Source organism: Ornithodoros turicata, chromosome 10 (assembly GCF_037126465.1).
Source record: "Ornithodoros turicata isolate Travis chromosome 10, ASM3712646v1, whole genome shotgun sequence".
In the NCBI taxonomy this organism is placed as follows: domain Eukaryota; kingdom Metazoa; phylum Arthropoda; class Arachnida; order Ixodida; family Argasidae; genus Ornithodoros; species Ornithodoros turicata.
The window spans coordinates 33,934,533-33,953,305 of record NC_088210.1 but is presented as its reverse complement, the minus strand read 5'-3'; the positions used below and the strand labels follow the sequence as shown (position 1 = coordinate 33,953,305).

Below are 18,773 nucleotides of genomic sequence, written 5' to 3'. Positions count from 1 at the left end.
ATAATTTCTGCACACGTAAAGATGGAGAAAGCAGACACAACCCTTGTGTCAAGTGACAGAAAAAACCAAACTAGGCAACAAGTACAGACAGAGAAAAAAAAAAAGCTTTTATTTGCAGGCCGAACACTTTCACTGCAGCTGGCAACAGAGCTCAGTTGTAAGTCATGTAACGAGGAGTAGCGCTGAACTTGGCGTACGACTTGATAACCTTGTTGATGGCCTCTAAGAAATCCTTCTCGGTGGCTATTTTCCGTCGCGCGCGGATGGCAAACATACCTGCTTCTGTGCACACGCTGCGTATTTCAGCACCTGAGACGAAGTAACAGGTGTACTTTCAAGAAGTAGCAGAAACGTGGCGGTTCGATTCGAACATGATGAACGAACGCAAGAGAGACATACACCACGTCCAGTAGCAAATGGTTTTATTGGGACAAACAGAAAAGAACTGGCAAGTATTTAGCGCAAAAGCGACCTCTACTGGGGAAAGTTTCACTTTCTTTAAAGGGTTTAGGTACTGGAACTAACTAGCAAGCTGACTAACTGACTGACTGACTGACTGACCTCAGGAGAGGTCGCTTTTGCAGCTAGAGACTTGTCAGGTGAGTCGTCTTTTCAGTTTGTTCCAATAAACTAGTTGCTACTGGACGTAGTGTGTCTCTTTTGCAATTTTTTTATCATGACTTGAGTATACTTTCAGTGCTCTACACTCCTGTTTTTGGAATGAAGGTGATTGATTGACATTTAATAAACGACCGATATTGGACACCGAGTGGATGTCGATTGAGTCACAAATAGAGGTAGTTCGCTTTGACTTATATTTAGAGGCTCGTGCTTTAGAGTCAAACTCAGTAAAACTTGTTTTTACCATCAGGTTTGTGTCATCATCACTTCAGGCAAAACTGAGAATGACCTGAGAGCCAAACTAGCAAAAGCACACACACTTTTTTTTAAACCAAAAAATCAGCACTTTCACATGATATCGTTATATTTTATACTGTGATACAGCTTCAAAGAAAGAAAAAAAAAACAGATTTTTAGCAAGGCCTTGAATACAACAACAACAACAACAAAACCTGAAAACACGAGCATACACTCAAGTGAACAAGGTAAGGATGAAGATGAAAGGTGAATCAAGGAAGTGTAACAAACCTGTACTGTTTGGGCACAGCCTGGCGAGGAGTTCAAAGCGTATGTCCCTCTCCACGCTCATAGAGCGGGCGTGAATTTTGAATATGTGTGTCCGTCCCTTGTGAAAGAAACAGTCGAGTAAAATTAATAATAAAATCAAACAACAGAATGAGAAGTAAAAACCCCGTATCTTCAGCCCCTAGCTTTCCGTGTAATTTCGCGGAATTGGCCACGTCTCGCGGAACATGCTGTTTCCCTAAGAATCGTATTTTTTTGCGGAATATTCGATATGTTGCGGAATTACGTAAGGATTTCAATCGATCTCCGACATTTTTGTGGGTTACATACCCGATCTGTAGCGACTGCAATGCCTGAAGCGACTGATACTGCAGGCACTTACACGGCTCAATGTGCTGCACCGAAGGAAAAATTAACGACAATTTTTACATAACAGGACAAAAATTTACCGGAGAGAAATTGTCAGAGTTGAGTCTAATTTTCTTTGCGCACTGAAAAGTTACGAAAGGCTAGAAAAACACGCGGGGTGACTGGGTAAGAGACCTTGTGAAGATGCTGCAACATTTTTTTCGCTTGTTTTCTCTCGCCCGCGGAATCCCGCAGATTCGTAAATCCCACTACGCGGAAACGTTAATTTTCCACAGCAGAAAGCTCGGGGCTTCAAATATAACGGTGCGGAGGATGCAGAGAGCTGTTATGTCACCTCCAGGTCAGGCAGGCCGAATTCGACCTTTCGGTCAAGTCGACCGGGTCGCATCAGGGCAGGGTCGAGAATGTCGGGTCGGTTGGTGGCCATCAACACCTTGATGTTACCACGAGGGTCAAACCCGTCCAACTGATTGATCAGTTCCAGCATGGTCCGTTGCACTTCGTTGTCCCCTCCAGCTCCGTCATCAAAACGGGCACCTGTATTGTTTTTTCAGTCAGTTTTTCATTGTTGTTTGCCGCAATTTCTCGGATACAGTATCTGACAGATTTTCCGGACTTTTTTCCGGTTTACAGGACAAAAGACCGAACAATACAGCAGTCCGAAAAATCCGACGATCACTAAAGTTAAACTTTATTTCACCTCAACTGTACTAAAGATGTCAGTAACGGAAGACTTAACGCGCAATGATGGTACAAGTTGTGCTGGCATTGCGTTGCGCTTATACCATTACTGCCCGTGAGCCTTCAATATTGTGCCCAGCCGCACGTGGCTCCTGAACGGGGTGATATCCGTCCCGACTCCCAAAAGTGCCGGTACAGAAAGCCGCAGCGTGCGCTTGCCGCTGCGGTGGCGCCACCTAACAGTACGATTCGGAAGTTTTTGGAGCCGCCTCGCGTAGGATGCCAAAGAGCAATTCGATCCAAACGTACAATCCAAAATGGTGGTTACGAAGTTTCCGCCGCAGTGCCGAGAACGGTTGTACTGGTGCTTGTCCGCAAGCATTTTAGTTCAGAAAACCGAGCCTTCGGACTTTGACCTGCCCCCAGGAACGGTAGTAAAAATGTTTTAATCCTATGGTGAAGGTCACGGTTCCTCGTGGGAGTCCGAAGAATCGAACGAGTCCGAATGATCAATATCTGAAAAATCGGTCGGCTGCTGTATGAGCCAAAGTGCTTTTTACAGCGATTTTTACTAGACTTATTAGGCGTTATCGAGAGACAAGGTGCCTCATAGACAGGTGAACGCGGTAAATGCATGTCAGCCAAAAATGTCCTTGCCTCCGATAGCATCAATTTCGTCGAAGAAGATGAGGCAGGCCTTCTTGGTCCTGGCCATCTCGAACAGCTCTCTCACCATGCGAGCCCCCTAAGACGAAATATTTAAGGCACATGAGCATTGTGCACGTTTGTTCTTTGCTCCATATATCTTGTAACATCCTTGCAATCACTAGGTATGTTGCCAACTTATCCATTGAGACACGCGCCCTCAATGATCTATACGATCTCCCAGCAGAGAATCCAAAAATGTCTACGACTTCATAAAATCGCTAAAACCTAAATTGCTACGACTTCTCTAAATCAAAGCTCGCTTCTCACCTCACCGACGTACTTCTGTACAAGTTCGGAGCCAATGACTCGGATGAAGCAGGCGTCTGTACGGTTGGCCACTGCCCTGGCGCACAGGGTCTTCCCCGTTCCGGGAGGGCCAAAGAGGAGAACACCCTTGGGAGGCTCTATGCCCAGGTTTACAAAGCGCTCTGGCTGCAGAGACGCAAGGAGGAAAGTATGCAACAGGAAACAGTGGTGCAGCAGGTTATGCAACAGTTATGCAACAGTTATGCAACAGGAAACAGAAACGATACCATTTTGTGTAGGAAAGAGAGGTTTCCTACACAAAATGTTATAGTTTCTCGGATGCTATGAAGATATCGTCGCGTCCACGACGGTTGAAAGGAGCCGAAAGATTCTTATTCGCGACAATGGTTTATGAGAACTGTAGTCGGCGGAGGAAAATGACACATGGCAGGTGAGAATGTATCGGGCAGAGGACAGGTATCTACAGCCACTTTCCGGAAGACACTGTTTTCGAAGACACCATTAGCGACAGTTAACCGCGTGTACGTACGTGCAATAGGGGCGTTTCGACGACCTCCCTGAGTTTTTCAATCTGTTCCTTGCAACCTCCAACATCTGTGTACGTCACATCCGGCTTCTCTTCCACCTGCATCATGGTCACCGTCGGATCAATCTTCGGAGGCAGAGGAATGTGGATCTGGTACTTGTTGCGGTCCACGCTGAAAATGATGATTTAAAAAAAATTATTGTTACCCAAAATCGAGTTAAACAATTCTAACTAAAAGTATGTCACAGAAAACAACAGAGATGGACAAACTCGTGGGCAAAGCATAATGGACCTCAACGACGGGCGTTGATTGCAGTTGATGGGCAGTTACAATGATTGTTTGCATCTGTCGTTACTGTTTCACGCAGAATTGAGCAAGATATCATAGTAGCGGGTGTTCCGCAGGAAATCACGAGATCACGAGCAATCAACGTTTAATGATGTGCTCACCCGACCCTCATGCCCTCCTCGATATCAGTAGGTGCCACGGAATCGGCAAGATCGACCACAAACTTGGCAAACTGCTTCACATTGATGATGTACTTCGGGTCGTCGCTGTCCGCGTTGATGATCTTGGTGCAACGTGCAACCTGTAAACACGTGTTTGGTGCGCCACTTTCAGCAAAGACACAATAAAAAGTGGCTCGGTAAACAGCCGTAACGAATTAACAAAAAAAAAAAAAAAAAAGCAGCCATAAACAAGAAGAAGAGGCAAAAAGACCATTCCAATAGAGGTACTGGCAAGCAGTTGTCAAGCCCTGCCACTGTGGTGTAATAATTATCACTTTAGGGCACTTGTTGTTGGTTTTCCTTTTTTTCCCAATGGCTGCCTTATTTTGTGTGCAATGGATGATGAAGGCTTTACTGTTGTATTTATCATTTCTGTGCTAGTCTTGATTTTGTTACCTTCAATTACCTAACTCCGATGTTGTTTCTGCTTTGTTTTTCGGACAACGGCATGGAACTGACCTGAAGTGGCTGCTCATTCTGTAAAGTCTGCTTGTCTGCTGCCAAATCCCAAAGTGCGGGAGGTGCCAAGCCCGTGTCAGATTCCTTAATACCTAGCAAAAAAGCTCTATTTAGACTAACACAAAAATCCCACGCAAAGCTCACCTGTCAGTTCATTAACGCGCTTCAAAATTGCCTGAATGTCATCTTCAACCTGTTTGATCGACTTGCTGTACTGGCCGACGCCCTAAAACAGTTAAGGACGACGACAGGGCATCAGTATGACATCAGTTAAAGTACGAAGTAAGTGTCTAATGGCAAATAACTTACGTAAGTTTTAAGTAGAGCGATATCGCCTTCGTCGAGAACTATATAGAGTACAGAAAAAGTACAATCTTAACCATACGTAAATTTGGATGGATTTTAGTTCATAATGCACGAAGATGAACTGCGATCAAGCAACAGATATTTCAGCAGTTTGGTCCGAACTGAAATAGGAGTTGCTTCAGAAGACAGTGACGAGACCGATTTCTCAACGCAGACTGCATATGCATTTTGCCGCCGTATGACTGTGCTGACCTTTAATATCTTCCTCCTTTTCCTCTTTCTCGTCCTTCTTGGCCTTCCGCTGATCGTCTCCTAAATAATCCGGCATTTTTCAGGTTCTTTTCAATGACTGAGCAACTTGCACGAACCAAAACAAATAGCCTAATTGGTGACCTAGGCTTGTCGAAAGGCACGTTCCTTTTCGGCATCTCATGTGGCGCTAGTATCCAGCGGAAATAAAAGCTAATGTAAGTTATGTAACCAGTTCTGCGTGAAAGTAGCTGAAAGTAGCATGGAAAGTCATGAATGCCGAAATAAATAATTTTGTTGCTTACTTCATGATCCTGTTTTATGAATATTCAAACAATTTATAACCTCTTCTGGTGGCACTTCAGAAAATCCCAGAGCTTAGCGCCGCTTTGAACTATGGGAATTTGCTTATGAGAAAGGAGGAGGTCTCAAAACTGTTTCGGTTTCTACTTTCTCAGTCGATTGTTCACGAGGTGTCGAGGTCGGCGAAAACGAAACGTGAAGGACTGTTCTCGCTTCCTCACGACAGTAATCTCCCAGGATGCAACATATGTGCACATGGAGCACTGGGATTTCCTGAAATTGTCAATTCTGGTTACAAAACTTCTGCAGACTTCCTTGATCTTTTGCTTGCGTGTACCATTTCAGTTTTTATTTTTTTTGTTCCACTTACAGCAAGGAAGACAAACAGTGCTTGACACGACCATTTTGCCAGCTTCAGGGGCACCGAAAGGTGGGGCGAACAACCCGCTTGAGCTCAGGCTGTGCCCCTTTCACGCTCAGAAATTGGACTGTACGTGTCCCTAGTACCCACTCTCACGAGGCAGATTCTTACAGGGTTTGCATGTTCATTTGAATGAATTAACCAACTAAATGAACGAATAAATTTTAGTTGCTATTAGAAAAATCTCTGTATGACATATCCTCTTGGCACTGTCACTACTCCTGCGACATGAAGCACATTCGAAGTGTGAATATCTGTATCTGATAATCACACAGAGCGAGATAAGTCATCCCGTTTTCTTTTTTCTTTTTAACAAAATGTTTTTACTGTACCAGTTCTGCAAGCTTCAGCTCATCCGCCCTGCTGCTAGGGACCTCAGACGCCCCTGTTTCATACCTTCCTGGTCAAGCAAACAACTACTCTCACACACCCATACACACCTAAAATATTCTCCTAAATTATCTTTATGCTAGTAAAGAAACAAAGAAGCACATGGTTCCTTTTTTTTTTTACCTCCTAATAGAATGTCAACATCCTACAAACGACCATCAGACACTGCCGGCAAGACACAGCATGCTGCAGCTCGTAAGGTCACGACCTTGGTTCTATAATAACAATGACATGTATATTTACAAGATACACAGTGATAACTAGGATGGAACTACGCTCTGGTCCACAACATCTCTGGAACCGCTACTGGAAGACGAAGGTAGACTTTTTGGAGAGGTCTTCGAACTGAAGCCGCCTGGGGTACGCTTCCTGTGCTCCTCTTCCGTCTGCCATTCCTGCTTCTGTCGATTCTGTTTCACGGCATCCTGTACGCGATCCATCACCATGGCTTCGGTGAGGATGCCATCATCGGAGGCATAGGCTGCCGCCTGCAAGTACAATAAAGGCTTATTCGCATGTATAACTCACGGGGCACCCATGGCTGGGTCAAAACCCAGGTCAAATATGGCCGAGTTAGTGCCGACATGAGAAGTCGTAGGAGAATCATTCGCACGGTTCAAGGCACGCGAAAATGGCGCCAATAGTAAGCATAGGAAATCATCTATATGGGAGGAGCAGGTATCGGGCGGATAACAAGCGAACGCAAATAAGAGAATTATTAATACATAATAAGTACACTTTTGGACAAAAAACTGAACTAGCATAGATCAAGTGTACGCGAAAGCACCGGCAAGCAAAAGAGAAAAATAGCAGAAATTGAGGGAGTTTGTAATGCAACCTTAAGTCAGCAAACAGTGAAGAAGTGACCCAATAAATTAGGAAATACACTATCCGTGGAACAAAAATTTACAAACCGAAGTCAACTACCCCTTCAAGCAGTTGAGAAACCGTACGCAACCGACTAAATCTACGACTCAGTTTCATACGCTGTAGTCCATGGATTCAACACGCAAAGTCCCACAGTCCTCATTTGAACGGTTTTTTAACTGTCAGGTTTTCAAAACTACAATTTTTTTCGAGCCACCATCGATGATGGTGCCGAACAGTGCCGGGAGGACGTCGGCAGACAAATGGGAAGCGACACTTTACTCGTGCACATTTGCCAGAAGGTGGTTCTCCTGAGGCCTGGCCGGCTCCCACTTTACAACTACCTACGTCGTTATGGAAACAGAAAAGCAAGCACTTCCTTTCTCCATAATAAAACATCACTAAAAAAAAAAAAAAAAGAACGGGCGAGGATGTGAAGAGTTGAGAGCGACGAAGGAGATCACCCAACGCGTGACTTTAGGAGTGCAACAGCTCTGCAACGCGGGAAGCATGGCGATTTGATGTGCACATTTAGTACCCAGAAATCAATGTTTACAACGCTGCCTCCCCAAAAGTTTGGAAATGGTTTCACAGCCCTTTCAAACTGATATCTGAACATGAATTTGACGCAGAAGAATGTTCTACGTGTAACTAAAACAAAGACCTAAACATCTCACACGGGAAATCTCCTCTCACCTGCCACGTGACACCGAGCTTGGCAATCTCCCTGCCCGAGAGACCGTCCGTCACCTTTGCAATTTCTGAACAGAGCTTTCCGTAGTCGAACTGTGCAACCTTCAGCCTCCTGTGGAGTCACATGAAGGGAAACAACGGGTTACCGAGCAAAAAAAAAAAAAAAAAAAAGGCGAGTGTTTGTCACCGTACCTCTTTCCCTCCGCAGCCGGTTGAAGAACGAACTTGTCGAAATAAAGTCGGACGAGCCGCTCCCTCTCTTCGAGGCCCGGCAACTGGAATTCCACCATTTCATCCACCCTGTCGCTCACCGCCCAATCAAACTGTTCCGGAGTGTTGCTGGCCAGGACCAACATGAACCTGGCGGTGCGGAAACAGACGACAGGGTCAACAACCTACGTGGTGCATCTCGTGAGACTAACTCACTTGCTCGACTGTTCGCCAGTTCTGTACAGGAATGCATTCAGCGTCGCTCTCAGGTCTTCACTTATGACCTCCTGTAAGAAATCGAGCATTCAAGAAGCAGAGAGTCTCTTAAGAGTGCCTCGTAACGGTAAAAAATAAAAAAATAAAAGGAAAAGAAAAATAAGACTAGAACGAGAAACTCACAGAACTCCTTTTTCTTAGGAAGGCATCTGCTTCGTCAACAAACAGTAGCACGCTGCAAAAAATACAAACAATCAATACAAATAATATATTATTAATTAATGATTAGTTATGATTAATGATAAATAAATAATAATAACATAATAAATAATAAAAATGATTAATTATTAACTAATATATATAATACAATACAAACAAAATCATATTACCTAGTAAAATATCATTATTACCTACAAAATAGCGTTACCTAGCACAACGCAAATTTGAATAAATGCGATCGAATAAATCAGGATTAAGGAGCTGTGCATAGAAAGTACTGAAAACATATAAACATCCATCTTTTTTAGTACTTCATTTTTTAATGAGATGCCATTTCAAGGAGAGCACAAAAGCGCTTCACAGAAGAGGTGTCTGGAATTCCAAAAAGGGAAGAGCACAAAAAAACAGCAGACGACACGGACGAGCTGTCGTCTGCTATTTTTTTTGTGGTCTGCCTTTTTGGAATGTGGACCCATACCAATACGCCCGTCCTTCACCTTTCAACAGGTGCGCAAGAGCCCGGTACCGATCGCAGCCAGGTTTTTAAAAAATCCAGTAAATCAACGTCAGGTGTCATACGAAACTCACCCCCTCCTGCTGGTGTTGGACCAGTCGAAGACCTTGTGCACCGCGGAGACACCTTCTCGACCCATGGGTGCCACATCACCCCCACTCATGAGAGCATACTCCATTCCAGAGTGCTGGGCTAGTTTCTATGCACAAAGAGAGAGAGAGAGAAAACAGGTTTAACATGCCTCACAACATATCTGTGATCGCGGAACGTAGGGCATCATATTACACTTCCATTACATCGCTTTTTAAGGTACACTTGTAATATGGAGGCCCACTTCATGTGAATATCGAAGTATACCACTATAGTGGTACCGAAGTACCACAGTGCACACGAAGTACCAAGTACCACAGTGGTACCGAAGTACCACAGTACACACGAAGTACCAAGTACCACAGTGGTACAAAGTACCACAGACTATTTACAGATATTTCCGTTCGTGTTATTTCCCTGCAGCTCCCTTTTTCGTTGTACACTTGTTCTTGAGTACGTACATGTTGCCGGGCCCACCCCCTCATGTAATTCCCTCTGGGCCCTCGAGGTGTATGAAAATAAATAAATAAATAGATATGACCTTACAGAAGTTCCAGAGAAGCTGACTACATAGGCTAGTTGACTACTATAATCAATACACATGTGCAAAGCATGTGTATGATACTATGGTGTGCAAAGAGCAATAGAGTGAGTGAGCCATGCACGATTTTGACAAAACATTCACCTTTGCGAAAAGTGTTTTCCCTGTACCCGGTGGTCCATACATAAGGATATTTCTGTACATGCCTTTGTTCTTCTTTGTGTTCCTCGTTGCTATGGCGATGTCCCTTAACCGTTCTTCCAGTGACGGCTGCAAAGTACGTCACATTGAAAAGCCTCTAAGTTGACAAATGGATCGCTTCTAAAAAGTAAAAATGCCGCAAAAAATATTGCGGCAGTATACAACGGTGATTGCTGTGCTGCATACTATTACCACTATAACTGCTAACTACTACTACTACTACTACAACAACTAAGCCCCCCCAGGCTTAGGCGGGCCAACTTATGTAATGTTGTGTATTTAGTAAGAGCTGAATGAATGAATAAAATGAAAAACTACTACAGTACTCCAACAACTACAATATACTACTATTATGACTACTATGACTATTATGACTACTACAACTATAACAACTACTCTTCTGACTGTGCAGACTATTTAGTGACTACTACTATTATGACTACTATGACTACTACTACACTTACTACTACAACTGCTACTACTATTACAGCAACTACTACTACTTCAATTTATTCAAACACCAGTCGGATGTCCTACAGATTGCAAGTCACGAAAGAGCAACTTGTTCTATAAACCTTCTCACCTGCAGAACGACGCCCTTGAGGGCATCCGCGGGCTTGCTCATCAGTTGACGAGTAGTCGCGATAGGATGCTTGAGGGCTTCAAACAACGTTAGCCGGGACGTTTCGCGAACGAGCGAGGGTTTGCCCAACCTCACTTCGATGTAGCGTGCTGCAATGCCCGTACCCATCTTGGCCGAGTAGATACCCAGTGCTAACAGCGTCACGCCGGCAGCCTGGAAACGACAATTTCTTCGGTTTATTTCGATTCTTTTGTTGGTTTCACGCCCTGCAGCTTAACGGTCTAACGGTTTTGCTTTCTAAAGGTGAGGACATGACCCCTGTGGGACCATTCGTGGATGCAAGTAAAGTTATCTCGCATTAAACGTTACGGGGGATGTGGCTCTTAAAATGGTGAAAAACTGCCCCAAAACTTGAGTTTTCAAAAAAAAAAAAAAAAAAGAATTTATTGCAACCCACAAAAAAGAGGGAGGGAGGGAAAGACCTTACGGTGGCAGAGACTTTGTCCCAGTCCGAGACGAAGGCCCGAAAGCCCTCACCCAAAACTGCGCCTGCTGTCCTGAAGAAAGACATAATGCATGCAGTTACGTAACATTCTATGTTCAACTGCAAGCATCAAGAAAAAAAAAAGAAAAGGAAAGAGAGAAAAAAAAAAGCTATATTCACGGACGAAACTAAGTGCATGTTGTCAAGAGTCGCCGAACCTGATAGTCAGTTTTTTTTCATTTATGCTAATTAGCTAATTAATAAGCTAATTAACTAATGCCTCAACTTACTCTATGACCGGTCTACTGACACTTCAGCTCACAAGTCACTACAGTTGAATCTACAGTTACAGTCTCATGGGTACCGAATACATAAGAGTACAGAATATTTCATTGCATCGAGCTTTATGAAATATGGCAGCCAATTGCATCAGGGAATACAAATTATTTCGCTGTACCGCGAATTTCGTTGTAAAGTGAAACCTCGGTATAACGAAACACTATACAACTAAATTTGCGGTACAGCAAAATAATTTGTATTCCCCGACGCAATTGGCTGCCCATATTTCGTAAGGCTCGGTACAACGAAAGAAATTGTGTTCCCTGTGACTTTCGCAAAATCGAGGTTCAACTGTATAGCGTTTCGTTATATCAAGGTTTGACGGTAGTTAAAACGATGGATAATTAATTTTAATCAATTAGCTAATTAGCAGAAATGTAAAAATATGGCAGCGACTCTTAACAACGTGCGGTTGGTTTCATCCAACCGTTTCATGGGACAGCCTGTGTGATTACCAAATGTTATGCATCTCTACCAATTTCTGAAAGATCCATTAGGCAGAAAAGACAACTAGGTAGCATTCTCAAGATGCGAGCTTTAGTTGGGAGAGGCACTTCAGAATGTGAGACACTCACAGTTACTACAAATTTTACAACATTTTTACGAGTTACTCACTTGATGGATTCCAGTACGGTAGCCCGGTTTTCAGCAGCTTTCACTTTGATCTGTTCAATGTATAAGTCTTGATTCTCTCGGTCCACCTTGGCCTTTGCTCTCAGTTCAGCCTCCAGTTTCTTCATGTCATTTTGATGTCTCATTTCCATTTCATGCTCAATTGTAGCTGTGAGCGATAAATGGTATTTGTAGTCGCACGTATTCTATTCTGTATGCTGTTAGCAAGTCAGCACTTTGCTGAGAAGTGGGTTAGTTTAAAAATTCTGGCACATAAGCTACTTTGTGCTTTCAATATTACATGCTGGTTGAACTTTTGATAGCTACGCCGACAATTTCACAACGCGAAAGTGTAGGCACTTTACAGGACATCATTCATGAGACATGCAAGGTGAGACTTACCTCTTCGAAGAGCTTCCTGTTTCGCTACAGATTCCTCTTGCCGTTTCAGGTTTTCCTCATTTGCTCTTTGCTAAGGAATATTTCATAGCTATCAATTATCGATTAAAAATTTAAAAAGGCGCATTACCTGTTGTAATAACTGGTCATCATATCTCCGCCTGGACAGCTGGTCCTGGTACTGAGACCTCTGAGAAAATTAAAGCCATACAACTTGATAAGGACACACTAAGTACCCGCTAGAGGAACATGCTCTAGAGGAAAGGTACTCTCACGTACCTGTTGGTGTTGCTTCGTTTCTTCGGCAAGAGTCTTTCTCTTCTCATCCTGCTGCACCCTGTACGCATCTAGCTTCGACTGCTCGATGTGTGCTTCAAATTCTTTTATTTTCGTTTGGTGTTCTAGCTGTAGGGTATGCTCCTGCATCTTGGATAACTCGAAGGCCTCCCTTGCATGACCTTTAAGTAAACGGCACGAAATTGAAATCCACACGCAAGCCATCGCCAGCACCTCGGTAGTAACACCACTGATCGTGTAAACCAACTTCCTCTTCGCTGCAAGTACGCAAATATAGTTTCTGTGTAACATTCTAACAGTATTCCTCACTTACGAGAAGACTCGAGTTCCTTGGCTGCCTTCGCAGCTCTCTCCAACGCCGTGGAGTCGAAGTGGTACCCTTCCATCTTAGATGACTTTTTATCATCGCCTCCACCTCCAGAAGCGGCTCCGGCACCCGGAGGAAGTTGTGCGAGTTTACTAAAGTCCGGAATGTCACCTCCACCACCTTGGTCTCTCCGTATGCCGAATAACCACGACATTTTCTGCTACACAGCCCTCGCCGGCACAATTCAAACACACTCAAGGATACGAAGCACGTGTGTGAGCTGCCGGCTGCCGGTTTGTATGGCTGCAGAAAACGCGAAACGGAATATTACGGCGATGCTCAGTAATGCACGAGTTAGCGAACGACTAGTTCAATAATAATTGCTGAAATAAAATAGTTTTGTTATTCACTTGTTATCTCTTTAAAATAGGAACTGGAGCTTTCACTGCAGTGTTGTTAAATATTTTGTATTTCACGTTTCACAACCGCCATGTTTGTGGCGTTTTTTGTAGCGCGTATGTGGTTGATTTTGTGACGGTATTACTACTTGGTGTTATTAGCCGTGCTACTGTTCCAGCCAGTATAAACTTCTTTAACTTCGATGCATCTTGTCACCACAATCTTATCTCCATGAAGCGGGTTTTAGTATCCATGGATTTATTCGGTGATCTTCCCGAACCAGGTAAGTCGACGTTTCCGAAATCGTTTTTGTGTTTGCGAGTATGTTCGTTGAGACCAAACTTTTTGTTTCATTGCGCAGAGAATAAGCAGGCACCTGTGGTCACTTCCAAACCGCCGAAACAGTCGACACTCGGCAGTCTGACAAGTGGGAGAGACACACTATTTTCCGATCTCCCATCCCCGTCGACAGACAAGCCGTCATGTCCAGCAAAACGTCAGCACGAAACTGAAGAAGTGCCAAACAAAAAGCCAGCCCAGTGTACAGTGTTCTCACCACATTAGAAAAACGTGCTGTCGGAATCTCCTTTTTTGAAAGTTGTCTGTGTCTCTTGCAGCTGTATATACTCTTATCGGTTATGTGGCCGAAAGAAAAGGCGAAAGAGAAGAAATGCAGGATGCTCACGTTCTTGCTGACAGATTCCACATCCAAGTTCCTCATCTGCACAGCTCAGTGTTGGTGCATTTTATTTCGCTCGCACAATTGTTTCGTTGCTGAATGTCGTTCGAGGCTTTCTGGAGATGTACGAGACCCTGTCTTTCCACAGTTAATCCTTGACTTGACTTTTGCTGTTATTTGCAGTAATGTCATTATGACGGTTACAAAACTTGTTGCGTATGTTCGAAGGCAGGTTTTTAAAATATACCGAATATTGCACCGATTGCCCGCTCTGGAAAGTCTCGGACTCCATTCAGCGCGTTTTATTTCGCAAGTGGCCGATATTGTGACACTCTCTCAACATGGCTTGTGACACCTCCTCTGATATCTCTTTCAGCAAACGCATTGCCTATTACGCAGTGTTTGATGGGCACAACGGCAGTCGTGCATCTCAGTATGCCTCTCAGCATCTGCAGCGACACTTGGCAGCCAAATTTCCCAAGGGTACTCCCCCATTTTTGCGAGATTGTCTTTAAGCTTAATGATGCCAGCTAATGGGGCCGGCTAAGGTCAGTTTAGTTCATACACCATTGATAAATTGTGTCTAAAAGAACTCATCTTTTTGTAACACGAGGGCCTGGAAATAACCGGCTGTAGCTCTAGAGTTGCCATCTAACTAAGAATAACTTATAACTAGAGTTGCAATCTCTGCGTAGACGCAGTGTCTCTTCAGGAACTTGCAAAGAGAGTGTGTTTCAGAATAGTGTTTCACTGTATTAGTGTCACTGCTCTATGCACTGAACGGTGACAAGTAATCTCCGAACAGGCCCTATAAAGCGACCCCGTAATCAGGGGTCCTGCAGTACCTGAATTATTACTGTAAAATTATTTTCGTTTCTGTCTCGGGTATTCCGAGAGTGCGGTATCCGTTTCTGTTACCGTTGCCTGCTGTATTTCCGGTATAATACTGTTCCTGTTACCATTCCCTGGTCACAAGTGATCGTATCCCATCACGGGAGCTGTGTTTTGTTCTCCGTGTGGGACGAAATGTGATCCAATCCTAGATCAGTGTATCGTAGACATTCCTTAAAACAGTGGCGACTCATCCACGATGTTGAAGAATCACCGAGAAATCGTGCATAATCCCATTATTACTATATATTTATTATTATTACGGGGGTTTGGTCCCCTTTGTGGGAAAACGTGTACTGCGTGCTTTGATGAGGTATAATAACAACAACAACAATAAACAAACTTCATATTTCTACCTATTTTTATTACCAATCCCCACTACAATGTGAATGAGGAATACCGTTATTTCCTCCTTTTGGCGATTTTGATCTTGGCTTTCGTGTTCTTGTTCTTTCTTTCGTACAGGAGACATGTCTCAAATAGAAAAAGAAATTAAGCGAAGCATCGTGGAGAGCTTCAGAAAAACGGACGAGGAGTTCTTGCGGAAAGCGAGCAGCTGCAAGCCCTCCTGGAAAGATGGCACTACTGCGGTGACCGTCCTGGCCATCGACAACACCCTGTACATCTCCAACCTCGGTGACAGCAAGGTAGAGGGCGCAGCGAGATGACGACGATTCGTGCGGGGACGAGCGCGAGTTACTTATTCCTCTTTTTTTTCTTTCCCTGTCTGTGGCCGCGCAGGCGATCCTGTGTCGACGGAATGCGGAATCCGGAAAGCACGTTGCCGTTCCGCTGACGAAGGACCACAATCCGACGGATTACGAGGAACGGATGAGAATTCAGAAGGCTGGAGGCAACGTCAGGTTGTTGGACTTGCAGTTTGTGCTCCACATTTCTGACAGTAGAAGTTTATTACTTCAACGGAATTTGGGATCTGCGTACCAACACACTTAACTCCAACTGTTTGTAAAAAAAGAGTGAAAATTTGGGCTGCTTGGTGTTTCACTGAGGGGTTTTAGCACTTTTTAGTCCAACTATGTAACGTACAACTGCTGTTTTTTGTTAGGGGAGCTGTGTGAATATTCAATTTTTTCCGAATACTGAAGCGAATAATTCTATGTTCGATTCGATTTCCGAGTTCAGTACGGAATTCCGCATTCAAATCTTGAATTGAATCAATGTTTCTTCGATACGAAATATATTTCCAAATAGTTCCAAAGCTACGCATAAGCCCAAAAACTGAACAAAAGAGGGTATCAAATAAACTTGAGCTCTATTTCATATTCCGATCCGTATGACGTATCGCGTATATGTGCTGCTTGTTTATCCAGTCCTGTTATACAACTATTCGCTTCATATTCAGTTCAGGTTTATAACTGTTCACTTCGGTTATGTACGTATTTGCTTGGATTTTAAAATAGCTATTTGCACGTGCCTCATATTTATTAAATGGAAGATTGGCAGCAGTATGCTTTAGCAAAAGTTGGAAGGTTGATTCGTTGATAGCATAAGTGTAGTACCCTCCGTAATAGTCTACACTCTTAGAAATGAACTTCACCACATAGCACGCTCCTAGCCAACCATAATCTCGAATGATATCGTTATCTGCCCCGATTTGCTGAAAACGGGAGGTGTATGCCTTTTTTGTGACATTCACGCCGTTCATAATTGTCACAAAATAGGCGTACGCCTCTCATTTTCAACAAATCGGGGCAGATAACGATATCATTCGAGATTACGGTTGGCTAGGAGCGTGCTATGTGGTGAAGTTCATTTTTAAGGGTGTAGTTAAACTTTGGCAAAGGTAGGTTAATATTTGTGGTTAACAGATCATCAGTGCACATCACTGCAATCACCTTGAGTAAATCAGGTTCGGCAAAGTTTTAATAAAGTAGTGCGCGACTGTTGACGGCGAATACTGCCGAAGTACCGTGGTGAGTACGACGGTGAATATTGACGTACATTTCTGCAGGGACGGGCGCGTCCTGGGGGTTCTGGAAGTGTCCCGCTCTCTCGGGGACGGCCAGTACAAGAGATGCGGAGTCTCTAATTTTCCCGACGTGGTGCGTTGCCAGCTCACTGACGCCGACAGGTTCCTGGTTGTCGCCTGTGACGGCCTCTGGAAAGTGTTCTCCTCGGACGAGGTCATCAACACTGTGCTCAAGATGCTCGAGGTCAGTGTTGGCAGTCTGTCGACCAACTGGGAAACTACAGTAGAGCAGCGTTTGGAAGTCTTTCGCTGGTTTAATTGATCGCTCCATCTCTCCTCAGTGCGAAAACGCTGGTGACATGGACCCGATGAAGAAGTTGGAACTGGGATATGAGGCAGCATGCACCAAGCTCATCAACGAAGCGGTGCGCAAGTTGAGTGGCGATAATGTCACGGTGGTTATTGTCCATGTTGGTACGGACAGCGCCACGTAGGATGTGCCGCCAAGATGATTGTGAGATGAGACGTCAGGTTTTGAGATTGTCATGTCTTGAAACCGAAACTTGATACTTCTGGCCGGGTTTATGTTCTTTAAAAATGTGACACTCTGCAGCTTTGTAAATTTTGTTTCCTTCGAAGTAATAGGATAACTTGACACGGAGGTTTAAATTAACTGCCCTTACAAACTGTCATTTCATAGGTGGCAGCAGGTGTCACTGTCGTCTGCTAGCTCTCTTAGGTAATAAGTCTCCTTCAAATACTGCATCCAAATCGGAGAAGGGAAGATTATTTGTCGATTCAGTCACTAAAAGTTGTGTTTGTCGAAAAAATGTTAGGGAAGGGGCTAGCAAATGAGAAGCAACTGTGCTGCCACCTGTGAGCTGATAGTTACTGGAGAAGGTCTCTTGCCTCACAAATTCCATTGGGGAATGCACCATCTTGATTGGCTCTCTTTTAATTTAGCATAACAGAAGGTCGCAAGCTCCGAAACATCTAAGATGTACACCTGTATAAAACCAGGACCTGATCAGTTTTATGCTTATTAGCTAAAAGCTCGCATAACACTGTTACATTTCTCTTTTTTTTTCTTTTTTTTTTCTGTTGCTGCACATACTTTGTCACATGAGGTTTGGTTCTAAGCTCTACATTTTGGACAGGTTGTGCATCGTTATTTCAAAATCATGATTTGAATTAAATTTTATTTGGGTAATGTTAACTACCGCTGCTGTAAGTTGATGCTTGCAAACATTGTGTTACCGGTTCTGCAGTAATGCTTCTTTTTATTGTGAGCCATACGATATACCACTGATGCTAAAATGGCCAGATTGCAAATTACTCTGTACAGTACTGTTTGTCAGCTCTACTTTTATGTTGACAACACTTTAAGCATCTGTGTTTCTTGCCTATATTAGGTGGAAATAAAATGAAAGCTTGTTTCTGTGTACATTGTCATTTGCCTTGTACACTTGTCTCTGCATTTTATTGGATGTCGTGATAATGGCAGGGTTACTCTGTCTTGGTAAGTATTCATTGGTTAGCTCTGTGCCAGCACGGCATAATGAAATGTCATCAGGCTTCATGGTAGTGTTGAAGATGGAATATTGTGTCAGTGAATGGCACTTATATCACTGCAGAGGGAAGCATATTGAAAGAAGGTTAGTCAGCTGTAGGACTCGAACCCACATCTTTTGGATTGCCGATGTTCCGCTTTTTTTTTTTTTTTTCACGGCTCTACTTTCGGTTTCGTTCCTCGTTTCCACGCAAAAAGACAAAGCATAATGATGTTGCAAACAAACTTAGTCGGCACATGCATATGCGATTTTTAACATTCCTCCGTAAAATGTGAGTGAAGTGGATATGTCCGTGAGAGAACTAGCGGTAACTGCAACGGTGCTCTTCGCGAACCTCCCTCTCCACGTTCGAAAGGAGGAGGAACGAAGAAAGAGGTCGGAAGCGGAAGTGACGCA

At 43.8% G+C, this 18,773-nt stretch overlaps 3 protein-coding genes across 3 annotated transcripts; 1 reads left to right on the top strand and 2 right to left on the bottom strand.

Moving 5' to 3' along the window:
• Positions 1-82: 82 nt before the first annotated feature.
• Positions 83-5,377, bottom strand: LOC135369982 (26S proteasome regulatory subunit 7). The gene is made up of 11 exons (XM_064603619.1): positions 5,225-5,377; positions 4,976-5,013; positions 4,811-4,892; positions 4,667-4,758; positions 4,148-4,287; positions 3,701-3,869; positions 3,172-3,336; positions 2,854-2,941; positions 1,850-2,052; positions 1,150-1,246; positions 83-309 (listed from the first exon to the last, which is right to left on the bottom strand). The coding sequence occupies exons 1-11, from the start codon at positions 5,298-5,300 to the stop codon at positions 152-154; spliced, it is 1,308 nt and encodes a 435-aa protein (XP_064459689.1). The 5' UTR covers positions 5,301-5,377; the 3' UTR covers positions 83-151.
• Positions 5,378-6,440: 1,063 nt separating this feature from the next.
• Positions 6,441-13,210, bottom strand: LOC135369981 (ATPase family AAA domain-containing protein 3-like). Its single transcript, XM_064603618.1, has 14 exons — positions 12,914-13,210; positions 12,583-12,761; positions 12,434-12,493; positions 12,307-12,376; positions 11,908-12,073; positions 10,957-11,026; positions 10,470-10,682; positions 9,830-9,955; positions 9,129-9,253; positions 8,505-8,556; positions 8,322-8,392; positions 8,088-8,255; positions 7,899-8,007; positions 6,441-6,823 (listed from the first exon to the last, which is right to left on the bottom strand). Exons 1-14 carry the CDS (start codon positions 13,119-13,121, stop codon positions 6,596-6,598), a joined length of 1,845 nt encoding a protein of 614 aa, XP_064459688.1. The 5' UTR covers positions 13,122-13,210; the 3' UTR covers positions 6,441-6,595.
• Positions 13,211-13,376: 166 nt separating this feature from the next.
• Positions 13,377-18,250, top strand: LOC135369983 (integrin-linked kinase-associated serine/threonine phosphatase 2C-like). Its single transcript, XM_064603620.1, has 8 exons — positions 13,377-13,589; positions 13,668-13,847; positions 13,924-14,041; positions 14,362-14,468; positions 15,342-15,523; positions 15,618-15,739; positions 16,849-17,050; positions 17,148-18,250. Exons 1-8 carry the CDS (start codon positions 13,538-13,540, stop codon positions 17,298-17,300), a joined length of 1,116 nt encoding a protein of 371 aa, XP_064459690.1. The 5' UTR covers positions 13,377-13,537; the 3' UTR covers positions 17,301-18,250.
• Positions 18,251-18,773: the final 523 nt, after the last annotated feature.

Coding starts and splice junctions, on each gene's coding strand:
- LOC135369982 (XM_064603619.1), bottom strand. CDS start 5,300: ATGCCGGATTATTTAGGAGACGATCAGCGGAAGGCCAAGAAGGACGAG. Junction 3,870..4,147: donor GAGGAGGGCATGAGGGTCGG/GTGAGCACATCA, acceptor CATCATTTTCAG/CGTGGACCGCAACAAGTACC. Junction 2,053..2,853: donor CGAAATTGATGCTATCGGAG/GCAAGGACATTT, acceptor AAAACAATACAG/GTGCCCGTTTTGATGACGGA.
- LOC135369981 (XM_064603618.1), bottom strand. CDS start 13,121: ATGTCGTGGTTATTCGGCATACGGAGAGACCAAGGTGGTGGAGGTGAC. Junction 8,008..8,087: donor CCGGCTGCGGAGGGAAAGAG/GTACGGTGACAA, acceptor GTGACTCCACAG/GAGGCTGAAGGTTGCACAGT. Junction 6,824..7,898: donor AGCTCGGTGTCACGTGGCAG/GTGAGAGGAGAT, acceptor TTGTACTTGCAG/GCGGCAGCCTATGCCTCCGA.
- LOC135369983 (XM_064603620.1), top strand. CDS start 13,538: ATGAAGCGGGTTTTAGTATCCATGGATTTATTCGGTGATCTTCCCGAA. Junction 13,848..13,923: donor AAACAAAAAGCCAGCCCAGT/GTACAGTGTTCT, acceptor TGTCTCTTGCAG/CTGTATATACTCTTATCGGT. Junction 15,740..16,848: donor AAGGCTGGAGGCAACGTCAG/GTTGTTGGACTT, acceptor ACATTTCTGCAG/GGACGGGCGCGTCCTGGGGG.